Source organism: Penicillium cataractarum (genome assembly GCF_028827025.1).
Source record: "Penicillium cataractarum strain IBT 29864 chromosome Unknown utg000009l, whole genome shotgun sequence".
Lineage (NCBI taxonomy): Eukaryota > Fungi > Ascomycota > Eurotiomycetes > Eurotiales > Aspergillaceae > Penicillium > Penicillium cataractarum.
In genome coordinates this window covers 3342465-3356480 of record NW_026622745.1, presented here as the reverse complement: position 1 = coordinate 3356480, position 14016 = coordinate 3342465, and the positions used below count along the sequence as shown (strand labels likewise).

The following is a 14016-nucleotide window of genomic DNA, read 5'->3' as shown; positions in this document are numbered from 1 at the left end:
TTGAAAATTAACGTCTGCATCCTAAATCATCCCAGGCTAGTCCGCGTGGCGGGGGTGAATAAAGGCCCCGAGCGAAAGAATCCGAGCGCGGCAGTCACTAGTTAACCCCCCGACGCCCCACCCTCACGAAACTGATGTAATTAGAACAATTGTACGGAGTACCTGCAGCCAGACAATTTCCGTTGCTGTTGCTCACGGCCAGCTGGGTTTTAGCGTCGGTCAATTTCATATACGATTGAAATTGGATGGCTCCAACGGTGACCTGCGAACCATGGCATCCTCAGGTGGGGAGTGGTGGAGTAATCACTATTCGGTGGCAGGTACTTGGCCCGTAGTTCAGTCTCCAGTTCTTTATGAAACAGTTACTACTGTAGTCGGGTTGCTATCGACGCCCTATTGGTCTATTGTTTGCTGACGAAACCAAGACACGAGAAATGGCAAGACGCGTGTCAAGCCTAAGGAGTGACCTCATGGGCCACAGCCAATCAAAAGTGAGATACACGGGATTGACACTGGCCATTCACCTGCCGGGGTATAGAATTTATGCAAACTAGCAGGAAGCAAAGAGCCCTAATCTATTGCTTGATAAACAACTTGGGACCTCTAAAGCACCAAAAAAGTATGATACTAAGCAACGCCCGTCTCCTTTGAAAGCTCGCGGATCTGATGCACGACAAGTGATACATCCTTTATCTTGAGAGGTACCCGATGATCCCCATCCCATTCTATCAATCTCCGGCTTTGTGGAGTACAAAAATCCTCAAACAGTTTACGGTGATGATCCAGTCCCTTATCACGCAATCCATGGACATGGAGCGTAGGAATTCGCAATATATGACCCTTGCCGTAAAATAATTCTCGCTCACAGTGTCCGAGGTCGGTGATTTTCGAGGCGTCCGGTAGTGGCGGCTTCAATGTCAAGTCGGGGTCCATTGATATGAAAGGTGCCTGCCCCGCCAGGAGAATCCCGAAACGAAAGTTGATCCCCGCCGGGCGGGTGCCGAAGAACTCTTCCCAGCTTTGTTGTCGGTAGAGGAGGCTGGCAGAGACTTTGGCGCCCTGACTGAAGCCCAAGAGGGCAATCCACTCGCCAGTAGCTCCAGCGAGATCGTCATGACGCATTGTTTTTTCCAGCCACGTATCAATCCCTTGGACCACATCTTCTGGTGGGATTACTGGATGCTCTGGTCGCCATCGAAGCCAGCGCCGGAAAGGACCCCACTGACTGTAAACTGATAGAACGTCTGATCCAGCCTGCGACGGAAACGGTGCTTGGGCGAATACAAGACGATATTCCGACTTCAGTTGAGCAATAAGTCCTCGGCATTGAGCCCGGAAAATTCGCGCGTTGGTACCACCACCGTGAAGACATAGTATCCGTGGCAGATGGAGGGTTGAGTCGTCGAGCGCACGTGTTGTGTTCATTCTGCGCAATACTTTGCCTCAAGATAGAAGAGGATGAAGGGAAGTTGAACCTAAGGATACCCGTTACGCACAACGTGCGCAATTCGATGATAGCTTTAAGAGTAATCCGATGTCTTCAGAGTCAGAATGCTTAGGACAGTGAAAACACGATCGAGCAATACGAGATGATCTTAGGTTAAGTCTAGTGCGTTCCTGATCGTTTATCTTTGTTGAGTATACTAGCCCGTTTATGATACGCAGCTGATAACACGGTCGAGGCTTTCCCAAAAGTCAAATTGAATTAAATAGAAAAAGAAGTTCTTTCGTTTGACCCGATTACTATCACAGAAATCTCAAAATCAAGGGACATGACAGGTTGCCTTGTTTGCATATCCGGCGACTTTGTCTTGCAGAGAAAGCAGCCGAGCCTGCATGCATGGAGGATCTTAGCGCTTACATCCTTCTACCATCCTCCAAGCGCAAAAAAATGGCCTGGTTGGGTCATCCGATTGCGGCTGTACTCCTTGTCGTCCAAAGTCCTTGGCCGTAGATTCGCAATAAACTGGGCGAAAGGCATGCTGCCGTATCGAAATAATTCTATTCCACAACATTTGTGCTCATTTTAAACATTCCAAATCAAAATTAAAGTCATCTCGAGGACCAAAATTGGTTTATCATCTGTGAGAGAAAATGCCTGCTCTGACCAAGTCATCGTTCTACCTTCCACTGGTGGATATCACGCCTTTTCTGGAAGATCCTCAGGGGGCTGCCGCCCAGGAAGTCATCGACTCGGTGCGTACAGCATGCAGGTCAACTGGCTTCTTCCAGATCAAGGGCCACAAGGTCCCTCTCAGACTGCAAAAATCGGTCTTTGAGGCTTCCGCTCGATTCTTCGCCCTTCCACTGAAGAACAAGCTTGAGCTTGACAGCCGAAAGACTGTTGGATTCCGGGGCTACGATGTGATGGAGACTCAATCATATGAGCTCGAGTTTGGAGCTGTTCAGGAGAGCGATGCGCTGCGAGACATCAAAGAAGGCTTCTTCACCTCAACGGATCTACCTCCTGACCATCCCCATGTGGCGAACGGCCGCTTTTTGCAAGGCCCTAACGTCTGGCCAAAACCCGAGCAGCTCGCACCCGTGGATTTTCAGGTCGTTCTAGAGGAGTATTTTGCGGAGATGCAGCGCCTATCTCATGTGGTTCTGTCGCTTTTCGCAGCAACACTGCCCCACGGACCCAATGTATTCGACAACCTTGAGACTAATGACCCCATGTCTCTGCTTCGACTTCTCCATTATCCGCGGGGCTTGGAGAAAGAGGATGGGAAGAAGCTCCAGCTAGGTGCTGGTGAGCATACTGATTTTGGGACCTTCACACTCTTATTGCAAGACAACTGTCCCGGTCTTGAAGTTCAGGATAGCATGACAGGCGAGTGGCATGGAGTTCCCCCCCAAGAGGATGTGTACATTGTGAACGTGGCCGACATCCTTTCCACCATGACAGAAGGGGACTACAAGAGCAGCGTGCACCGCGTATGGAATAGAAAGAGCGATGACCGGTACAGTGTGGTGTTCTTCTACGATGGCAACCTGGACTACAAGGTGGAACCTCTCGGAAGCTCCAAGCAGGGCGAAAATGAGGAAATTGATGCTCCTACCATTGAAGAACACGTGAAATCGCGCCTGACCGCGAGCTACGGTATTCAAAAGAAATAATCCAGATTGGCATCTATAACTGCAAGAAGGAGCATTGGGGCAGGGAGCACGCGTTCGTGGCACACAATAGGCTCCAGATTCTATGTATAACATCGAGATATCAGGTAGCTGTAGCCCATCTCCTCGTGTAGTTCTTGAATGCAACTCTAGAGTTGATCTATCATAGGAACATTCAATTATTCCCACTTAGCAAGACGAATGTGACTCTAATCGACTGCCCTTGAAAATTAAATCAGTGGCCCACGCAGGCCTGTAGCATCTATAGCGAAGCATACCTCTCGCAGAAGTTCCACAGAGAGATGAATTGGGTTATACCAAGAGAATAAGATGTGCACGAAGGTCCCATACTTCTATGTGGAAATAATCCTACTCCAGCACGGGAACGTTCAAAACGAATGCCTTGATTTCTACTCTCCCTAATCAAACAAACACAAAAAGAAGACCAAACATTGCCGCCACTCTAGGAGAATTTCGAAGAATAGTATCACTCCCCAATCAGGATTGGCTTGCGCTTTTCACTGAACGCGTCAAGGGCAGCCTTCCGATCCTTCGTCTTCAGAACAGACTCGTAGGCAGCGTTCTCAACCGCCTCACAACTGTACGAAAGCGCGGTAATTGCAGCCCGAATAGCAATGGGTCCCGCATCGGCAATCTGTTCAGCTAATTTGATACTGGAAACCAAGGCTCGCTTCGACAAAACGGGCGTATCCTCCCGGCAGTCTGCTCTAACAAGACGGTTGCACAGTCCCATCGTCGCAGCCTCATCTGCTGGCACCACGCGGCCCGTCAAGATCATATCCAGAGCATTCGACATGCCCACAATATTTGGAAGGCGATAGGTGCCACCCGCACCAGGGATAATGGCTAGCCGAGTCTCAGGTAATGAAACCACCGCGTCAGAGGAGAAGACACGCAGATGGCAGCATAGCGCAAGCTCCAGTCCACCCCCAAGGGCCCGGCCCGAAATGCAGGCAATAGTGGGGATGGGAAGGGCAGCTAAGCGTGAGAATAAGCCCCTAAGGCTAGTCAAAAAGGCTTGTGTCTCTGTCAAGCTCAGATCTTTGCGTTCTTTCAGGTCCGCTCCGGCACAGAAGATTCCGTCTACTGCACTCGCAATAATCAAGGCGCGTGTGCCACCCGTGTGGCGCTCGTGATGGATCTCTTCAATCTCGCGACTCAATTCGCGCACCATTTGCACTGAGAGGGCGTTCTTTGCCGCAGGTCGGTTCAATTGGATAATCTTGATGGTACCAACATGGGGCGCGCCAACCCTGCTCGAGATCAGTGTCGAGGGTGTCGTTACGTCACCCGTAGGGACAAGATGGCTGTCTTTAAGGATAGTTGCGAGGGACTGTACCTCGAACACGGTGGACTCCGTGGTAACAGATTCAACCTCCGTAGTAGTGATCTCAATGGTGACAGGTTCAACATCTGAACTTGTCTTTATTGTGATGGGTTCCACCTCTGCCGCACTGACTCCAATAGTGACAGGCTCAATATCTGGAGCTGACTTGACGGTGAGGACTGGAGAGGCGTTCTCGGTGGAGGTCACACCTTCTTTTCCTGAACTGATTGCAGGCGTCGGCAAGGTAGCAACAACCTCCTCATGAGGGTTTCCAATGGTATCCGCGTCATTTGTAAAGCGACTAAAGTAATTGTCCTCCAGGAGACACTTGATCGTGCTCTCTTGCTCAGTCACCATGAACTCACAACTCCCATCCGGGACCCGGGGCAGCACAATAACAGCACCAGCTTGAGTTCCTCTGGCCGGTAAACGAACAGCTTTAATATGACCGTCACCAAAGACAGGGCCAAAATTCATGCCGTGAAGGTCCATCTTGAACAGACTGGTCAGAATAATGCCTGATGTAGACATGGCCTCCAGAATATTCAGGCGGGTATGAGTGTCAAGTGCCGTTCGTTCCGCATATCCTACCAAGTCGATGAATTTCTCGGCCGTCACAGCCTTGATATCAGCGCGCAGAGCCCGAGCAGCGGCGCCAAGCCCGCTTTCAAAGTTTTCCAGGTCAGACAATGGCAATGATGACTTGGTCATGTAAATGACATTTCCGAAGTACGGCATGGGGATCTTGAGGTGTGCACGGCAATCCACAGGCTGTGCTACATATGTTTCGGCATCGCCGTTCAAGATTCCGGCCCGGTGTCGGGCTAGCATGATGCTGCGCCAGATGAAGGCAGAAATGGCATCGTTGGTGGAAAACCATTCATCAGGACCGCTAACAGTGGCAGAGAGATAGTCCTTGAGATCGGTCAGAGCCTTGACGCTGATGCGGAAAGTCCTGCACGAGTTCTCCACGTTGTGGATTTGGGCATGTGCGTTGGCCGGATCCGAAGTCCATGCCGCATGATTTTCAATGGATCCAGGTACCCCATAACCGGATACTAGCTTTGTGCGATCTGAGCGATATACATCGGGTCTTGGTTCCAGTGGATAATGCGTCTCGCCTGACTGTGCCTTGCTGAGTTCGTTGGCGAAAGTCTTGATCACTTCAGTCACCCCCCGACCATCTGCCGCGTTGTGAATAATAGATACAACTAGCAGCAGGCCACCTTCAACGAAGTTGGCCTGGAAACGGCATACGTCCACTCGCTCCTCTTTGAAGTACCCGACCTCTGGGAGCGGGCACAGCTGCTCAGTATTCAACAGGTGTTGCGAGAAGTTGGCCTTGGCGAGATCTGAAAAACTGAGCTCCTCTGACAGTTCCTTTATAATGAGCTGGGCACCGCCTTCGGGGATAATATTGCGAAGCCATGGGCGTCCTCCTTGATGCGATGAGAAGGGGACTACCGAGCCTGCCAACAAGGGAAGCCGCTGGACCGTGTGATGGAATGCAACATGCAGGTAATCCACCACATGCTGCTTGTCCGTATTATCTGGGAGCGAAAAGCAAAGGATTCGCTTCGAATGCGTTGGTGGGAGAATACGGTCCCAATGGGAGATTTCTACCTCGAACGGAGGACACTCGACGGTGAAGGACCGATCCATCTTTGGTTAGCGTGGAAGCGTGAATGTAGGTGCTTTTTTTGATAAGGACTATTTCAAAATTCAAATCCTTTGAGACACACTCATAGAATTGTTTTGAGGGGAAAATCCATCTGATAATAAATGCTTGCATAGAGATAGAGGGCTGGAAACCGAGCCCTTCCATCACCACCATCACCATACCTCCAATCGGCCCCATAACTCATACTTCGTGGTGGTTGAAAGGAAGAAGATGATTAAAAACTGATTAGTACACGCCATCCACCAGTCACATTGCATCACATTGTCGCTGAGTTCACCGGGGTATCGAATCCTTCCGGTGACAAAATTTCGACTAGACTGGCTAATCGGCTCCTTTTTCTAAATCTCTATATTTCTTTTTTTGATTATTTTCTTCATTGTCTTATTTGGGCTATGTTCATTTTTTTTAAATAAAAATGTTTTTACCCACGCCACTCAAACCAATCATCCATTCAGGCCACCAATAGTAGGCGGGTATATACGAGGGGCAGAGGGGGTTGTATTTCGATGTCAGCCACGCATGCTCGGTAAGATGCAACTACATTGCAGAAACGACCTCGGGACGCCCCAATACTTCAAGGCTAGCAATCAAAATATTGCGGGGCCACAAAAGTGGCTGAATATTGGCGTTCAAGTACTACCGATGCATGCATGCAAGAGGATGACACTACAGGACGATTGCGGAGGGCCGCGCGAGGCGTTATGCAGCAAATGAATTTTTTGTCAGGGACCACAAGGGAAGTCAAGAACCAGTTTTTGACCCCCTGCGCAATGCCCTGAAGGCATCCGAACCTGAAATCATGGCTGTTCCAACCTCCCAGTGTCTATGTGTTGCAACGGTGGCTCGCGCCTGGGAGCGCATCGAAAAAATGGTCGATATCACTCTTGATGTGATCATCGCTGCTAGTGCACAAACCATTCAGTTCTCCCAGCAGTCACACAACTGCCAGCTACACAGCCGAACATCGGCGGCGGAAGCACTTGACACCTTCATTCGCATCTATGGCAGGCTGGTCACCTTCTTTGAAAGAGCTATAACTACGTATGCCACAAACCCGCCACCTCCTCTGCCGACACCATCGACTTTTCAAAGAACCAGGCAGCGGAACTTGCACTCTTCGCTAGATGATCAGGTTCTGGAATCAGTTTTGCTGGATTGTGGCACACATCGATCCCCACAAGAACAACGCAGCCCTACCGCCGTTGTCTGTCGACCATCGAAAATGACATTGGGCCAATATGAAATGGACGAGCAGCAGAGCCAGTATTTGGCTCTTGATGTTATTTACCGGACTCTTCGCAATCTAGTCACCGTCCTGCAAGAGATGGGTGGTCGGGAGAACGCAGAGATCAGAAAAGTGGACGCGCGATTGCTGACCATACTTGTGCAAGTCAGGCGGCTGTTGGAAAATACGTCGGCTATTCTTTATACCTTAGAAAGCTAGGTCTCATATCGGGTAGCGTGAAGTGATTTCTACTTGCTTTCGGCGATCGTCTAGTGGATTAACAGTTCGGAAGCGATCCATCCACCTTCTAAAACAGCCCAATACATGATCGTACTGGAAAAGAAAGACAGGAGACAGGGACAGAATGAAATCTAGTCTGTGAGAGTAATAAACCCGACGAAATGCTCTAATCTTCGCAACTGATCTCTTAGTAACTCTTGCGTGACTTTGACACTCGCAGTGTCCCCCTCTGCTCTGCCCAGCAACTGGTTTAACTGCTGCACCACCCCCAGTTGTCGCTCTAGGTACAGACGAACCAGTCGTCGTGAAATGGCCAACTTTACCGTCTCATCCAGCTGGATGTTCCCCACGGTCAGATGGCCTGTCGTGTACGGTAGAGGGTTGCGCGACCTGCCTCGGTCGACGTGGCTTCTATCATCCAGGGCGATGCTGGAGACCACCCTCGACTCTTCTCGGCTCATGCTGCTCCCCGAATCCCTATCGGTGGATCTACAGCTCCGCTCAAACAAACCGAGGAGGTTGATGCTCACCACGGTAATCAACATCAGCGTCAGGGCCGCCCCGGGACTCACTAGACAGCATGGACAGCGCAAGACCGTTTCGCGTACCTTGCACACTCGCTTGTCAAGGTTGAGAAGCACGTCAAGGGGGATACCTGAGTTATTTCGTTGAAATTCATTAATGTCGTTCAGTAGGTTGATCAGGTCCGGGTAACATTGAAACGTGCATCGGGCGCTGGGTGCAAGGAATAGATTGAATCCACCGGCCTCGGTGACTGGGGAGGAGGCAGATGAGGAAGAAGAAAAGAATGCCGGGAAGGCATTCAGGGGTTTGGGCAGCACGGGTCCGGTCCCGAGAGAGTGTCCCGCAGCAAAGGGAAATTCTGAGCGGATTCCGAACAATCCACGTTCAGTCTGAGGAGTGGGAAGCGGCGTGATGGGGGATTCACGGCTACTTAACGACGAAGGGCTCAGGTACCCGGTGAGCTCATCCTGGTCGGGGTCAGGGTCTACCTGGTCCAGCTGGAAGCCTGCAGAAGCTAACTCATGGTTTGCCAGGGACAGCATCGGCGCGGGTGCATCAAAAAGCCCGTCCAAGCTAGGCCAGTTGGCCCCTTCTAACCCATAGTCCAAACGGTTGATGTTGCCCGTTAGCTCTGGATTGGACCAGCTCTCGTGTGGTACCAAGACTGACTCCTCGGCATGCAAGGCCGGGTTTGTTGGATGGACGAGATTGTCTACCCAGGATCTGGTCTCAACGCCGAGCGAAGGGAGGGAAATTTGTTGTGGGTGGGGTTTTCTACCCTTCCGGGCCGTCCCTCCCACCGCCCGCTGCTGCTGGTCCGGGGGAGGTAGATTCTTTGTGGAGGGTCGGCCAATCTTGCGGTATGGACTATAAACACACCGGCGATTCTGCTGGAGGCACCGAGCACATGACGGTTTGGCTTGGCTACATTTGATCTTGGCCTTGAGGCACGTATCGCACGACGAATGGAACTTGAACTCGGGCGGGGGATCCCTGCGAGACTTCGGGACAGACTCTGGCTGGAGAACCATGGTTCTAATTGGGGTTAGAACAAGTTGGAATGAGGGTTCTCTCTTTCAATCATGTCCGGGGCAGAATAGTGATAATGCAGGCCATTAAGAAGGAATGCTGGCGAGCAGATGGAAAGATAGCAACGTTACAACTACATTTAGCACGGGATAATACGATGTTTAGACCAAAAATAACTGGTTAGTTAGTTAACTGACAAAAGTTAATCATCCGACTTTGTAGGAAAACCAGGTTATTTCAGGCAGAGTAAGGTGTCGACGGGCAGCCCATTCATATCATGCAAAATGTCTACCCCCTCTTAGCTACCTCGCTATGAACACGAACACCCTAATATAGTACGCATATTAGCTGCTTCATTAGCTGCTTCATTAGCTGTTAGTGCGAAGGGCCCCTTATTCCTTTATTGACCCTTTTTGGTCTTAATTCCGTATCACCCTGTGATATTATAGATGCCAACTTCCACTAATTATATCGTAGGATGTCAGCGCAGATCACTCGTACCTATATCCTATAGAATGAAGGACCCCCTAGTAGTTCTAACGGCAATTAATAGTTATTAATGTATACTACTAAAAATTAGTAGTTAATATAGTATTATAGGGTACTATAGTATTCTAGGGTACACCACAGTTAGCTACGCCGCTTAGTTAGGAAGTCTGTTATATAAGCTTAGATATTGCCTATTAGGTGATTCATTATCGCGAAATAATCACTCGACCATAAAGGGAATAAGGGGGTCTTTGTACTAGTGAAGCAGCTAATATGCGTACTATATTAGGGTGTTCGTGTTCCTAGCGAGGTAGCTAAGAGGGGGTAGACATTTTGCATGACGTGAATGGGGCCCGTCGATCTCTTGATCTCCCTGACATAATCTGCTGATTAAATTCTGTCAATTAACTGACTTAGTTAACTATGCTAACTAACTAGCTACTTTTGGTCTAAACATCGTATTATCCCGTACTGAATGCAGTTGTCAAGTGGTGTTTCACAAGTATTTGCACCCCCTAACCTCCGGTTACCGCTCTACCTACACCGCTTAGAAACACGTTAGTAGACGTAGAATATTTAGTCTCTGCCACGCATTTTTAGATCTATTTCACCATTTCACGCTTTGTGCCCTACATTTAAACCCCTTTAAGTGCAGGGGACTTTTATATATAAACGGTGATATACTAGTTACTAGAGAGAAATGGGATTTGGCAGGCTTGAGCCGACAAAAATAGGTGGGTCCGTAAGGGACGATGTACTTGGGCGCAAATACTTATGAATGACGACAGTACTTGGAGTTCATATTTTGGGAGGTTGTTGGGAACATCTGTGACAATATACCTAGCTGAAATCTTGTTGTTTACACGAGACGAATGAGAACACGGTTGAAAATCCGTAGCAATTGAAAGCGTATACTAGGTATTCGGCCTGGAATTGAAAGAATCGAAAGGCATTAGACATACCATATAGGGGCTCAGCTGAGTACATGCAAGAGGACACCGTAACTCCCAGCGAAAGACTGCGATTCTCATGACAGAGACCCTGTAACATTACGCCACCCTTCTTCAACCATTCAAGTTACTAAGGAGTACACGAACGAACTTCGGTTATTACGGGTTACTATCGAACCTAGGAATAGCTTTATAGTCTAAGAAAGTTGTCATTGGCACCTTGTCGGTCTAGCGGTATTTTGGAGTCGACATTGACCTTTATGTCAAGACGGGAAGAAGGATACAGTGCACTGTGAGAAAGGTCAAAGAGAGCAAGAAAAAAGAGACAGGCAATAGAAAAATGGTGTGATTTCCAAATAGCTTTGCACAATACAGCATAATTCCAACCCGCGTGTTTTTCAACTAATTCTAGTCTTGTTCAGGGACCATCTCCATCTGTCGATTAATCGGCGGCGCCCAGACGCTGGGCGATGAAGATACTGCAAGCCAAATTGAAACAAGCAAACAAACAAAGCCAGGATTAGTCCAGCCAATCCCGTGCCGAGAAAGGACCCGACGCAGCACCAGCCCTTTTAGTCACCGCGGGGAAGACAAACCATGCAAAGAGGCTTGCAGATACAAACAGACCCAGAAGAGGCAGTCGGGAGAGGGCAGTGCCAACCAAAGGCCAAGAAAGGACCCGGGCGTGCGTAACGTTACATCCACCACCAAGCCTGACAGATCTTAGCGCTTACAAGCATCACTGGCCACATCCAATCATCAACCCCCCAATGCAGGGGCTTGTTTTGTCTGATTTGCACTCAACGGGGTTAGGATATTGTAGCAGCGAGTGCAAACATGGTCCCCTGAGGTTTAGGGGTATATACCGCAGACAAAGCAGCAACGCCATACTTAAAAACCTAATCGTTAGCAACTCACGATGGAAGAACAAGACACAGGCTTTTTTGTCATTGGGACTGCCTAATTACAACCCCCACAAATCAGTTCGGAGCTAGTGCCAGCCACATAGGCTCAGGTACAATATGGCTGAAGTGAAAGATCCATCTCGGGAGTCGTCAGAGACTTCGAGTAGTCCGGTACCTCTTGCCGGGTCTGAGGAGCCGAAAGATGTATCAATCCTCAATACTACGGACGATGATGAGAAGAAAGCGACTCCTCCACCAGGCCCGCCGGTTTTGGAGTATCCGGGAGTCATCATGGGCAGTGTACTCACCATAGCCTTGCTGCTGGCCATGTTTCTGGTCGCTTTGGATATGGTAAGAACTGTTCTTCAGGTACCCATGTGAGCATGTAGCTAATCAAGTCTCCCGCAGAGCATCATCACCACTGCTATCCCCACGATTACGGCTGACTTCCATAGCGAAAATCAGATGGGATGGTACGGATCCGCCTTCTTCCTTTGCTTGGCCAGCTTTCAGGCTTTCTGGGGAAAATCATACAAGTACTTCCCCATCAAGATTGCCTTTCTAACCGCCATCGGCGTGTTTGAGCTGGGGAGCTTGGTGGCCGCCCTGTCGCCCAACAGCCCGGCCTTGATCGTCGGTCGTGCTATCCAAGGCGTTGGTGGCGCGGGTGTTACAGGTGGCTGCTACACAGTTCTAGCCTTCATCACGCGACCTAAATACCTACATGCCGTTTTTGGTCTCACCAGTGCCGTCTTTAGTTTGTCGTCCGTGCTGGGCCCCATCCTGGGTGGTGTATTCACCCAGTACGCGACATGGCGATGGTGCTTCTGGGTCAACCTGCCCATTGGAGGTCTCACAGTGATCATCTTGGTGCTGTTTTTAAAGATGCCTCCCCATTCCCGCGTTGCCAATGCCAAACCCAGGGAGATCCCCTTCCTCTTTGATATCCCAGGAATGACTCTCACAGTCTGTGCGATGGTGTGTGTGCTCTTGGTACTGGAGAACGGTGGTGTCACCAAGCCCTGGAACAGCGGTTACTGTATCGGATTACTCATTGCCTCTGGCCTGCTCGTTATATTGTTGATCGCGCTGGAATGGAAACAAGGTGAAAGGGCCATGGTTGTCCCTCGGATCATCAAGCGCCGAACCATTCTCGTCCTCGCGTTGTTTAACTTGACAGCGCAGGGCTCTGGATTTGCCCGTCTTTACACCCTTCCCATTTACTTCCAGGCCGCGCAAGGCCAGTCGCCCTCACAGTCAGGGATTCGAACCCTGCCTACGGTGTTGACAACCTGTAAGTTTATTTCGCCATTGCCCCTATTCCCCCAATCTACCGTGATTTCACGGAACTAACACGCCTTATCAAACAGCCATATTCAGTTTCGCTGGGTCCATCGCTATCGGCAAGGTGGGTTACTACCAGCCCTTCCTAATGCTGGGTTCCATGTTCGTGACGATTGGATCCGCTATGATCTATACTCTGGAGACTAGCTCTGGGGCAGGCAAATACATTGGCTATCAGGTGTTGGCCTCCATTGGATCGGGACTCATCATCCAGCTCAACGTCATTGTTGCTCAGGCAATCTCCAAGCGGGTGGACATGTCTGTCACCCTGGCGTCCGTTTTATGTGGGTCATGCCGCGCCCTATCCTCTTTTGCTGTCTTTTGCAAAGCCGACTGATCAACTCTGACTCATACAGTCTTTCAATTCATTGGTGGTACCGTCGGTGTTTCAGCCGCCACAAATATTATGAACAATGTGGTCCTTTCCTCTCTACCGACAGACAGCCCGACTATATCTGCTTCTGCTGTGCTTGCTGCCGGTTCAACCGGACTGGCCAAGATGTTCCCGAACGCCGCGGACTTCAAGATTGTCGTAAACGCCTACATGAAAGGACTCAAGGCCGCCTGGATCTGGTGTATTGCCCTAGCCGGGGTGGCCTTCTTGGTCTCCCTTGCTGCAGAGCGGAAGAGTGTGCGGTTGGAAGATGTCAAAAAGAGAACCGAGAAGAAGGCTGCGGCTGAGGCAGCCACTCCTTGAGCATGCACATCGACATATAAGCACAAAAATGGCTAATTTGCTATGAGGAAGCCCTCGGAGCTGACATAGTTGAGTTTAACGATCGCTAGCAAGTAGTTTTTGAATTCCTAGAGGCAATTGCTTCTATCTCCCTTGTCTCTACGAATACTGGATGAACCGTATCTAGGACAACGAAGACCAGATTCCCGGCGTTACGGTGGTAATCAACCATTATGAAATCAATTCGTGTAGTACTGTGACGACCAGAGACTGTATGAAGCAAAAAAAACCGGTGGTCAACTGGCAAAGGGTGTTTGATGGAGCTTTCCAGATGGGAGTATTATGATACACCTGACATGAGGTTATTCACAAATGTTGGTGCCCAAGGCTACCAGGACCCTGGTAAGCCGGCTAGCTTTCGGTCGAGGTCCATTGGGGCTTCGCTGCCAGTACGTGTACGAACTCCTGCAGGGAAGACACTTGGGTA

General features: G+C 49.8%; 6 protein-coding genes across 6 annotated transcripts; 3 read left to right on the top strand and 3 right to left on the bottom strand.

Moving 5' to 3' along the window:
* Positions 1-627: 627 nt before the first annotated feature.
* N7496_011813 (uncharacterized protein) lies at positions 628-1425 on the bottom strand (the record flags this gene model as incomplete). The annotated part of the gene is made up of 1 exon (XM_056704726.1): positions 628-1425. One exon carries the CDS (start codon positions 1423-1425, stop codon positions 628-630), a length of 798 nt encoding a protein of 265 aa, XP_056550686.1.
* A 669-nt stretch (positions 1426-2094) lies between these two features.
* N7496_011812 (isopenicillin N synthase family dioxygenase) lies at positions 2095-3120 on the top strand (the record flags this gene model as incomplete). Its single annotated transcript, XM_056704725.1, has 1 exon — positions 2095-3120. One exon carries the CDS (start codon positions 2095-2097, stop codon positions 3118-3120), a length of 1026 nt encoding a protein of 341 aa, XP_056550685.1.
* A 484-nt stretch (positions 3121-3604) lies between these two features.
* On the bottom strand, positions 3605-6127 carry N7496_011811 (uncharacterized protein; the record flags this gene model as incomplete). The annotated part of the gene is made up of 1 exon (XM_056704724.1): positions 3605-6127. One exon carries the CDS (start codon positions 6125-6127, stop codon positions 3605-3607), a length of 2523 nt encoding a protein of 840 aa, XP_056550684.1.
* An 818-nt stretch (positions 6128-6945) lies between these two features.
* N7496_011810 (uncharacterized protein) lies at positions 6946-7590 on the top strand (the record flags this gene model as incomplete). Its single annotated transcript, XM_056704723.1, has 1 exon — positions 6946-7590. One exon carries the CDS (start codon positions 6946-6948, stop codon positions 7588-7590), a length of 645 nt encoding a protein of 214 aa, XP_056550683.1.
* Positions 7591-7742: 152 nt separating this feature from the next.
* On the bottom strand, positions 7743-9167 carry N7496_011809 (Zn(II)2Cys6 transcription factor domain-containing protein; the record flags this gene model as incomplete). Its single annotated transcript, XM_056704722.1, has 1 exon — positions 7743-9167. One exon carries the CDS (start codon positions 9165-9167, stop codon positions 7743-7745), a length of 1425 nt encoding a protein of 474 aa, XP_056550682.1.
* A 2459-nt stretch (positions 9168-11626) lies between these two features.
* N7496_011808 (Major facilitator superfamily domain general substrate transporter) lies at positions 11627-13550 on the top strand (the record flags this gene model as incomplete). Its single annotated transcript, XM_056704721.1, has 4 exons — positions 11627-11860; positions 11918-12803; positions 12880-13137; positions 13210-13550. 4 exons carry the CDS (start codon positions 11627-11629, stop codon positions 13548-13550), a joined length of 1719 nt encoding a protein of 572 aa, XP_056550681.1.
* Positions 13551-14016: the final 466 nt, after the last annotated feature.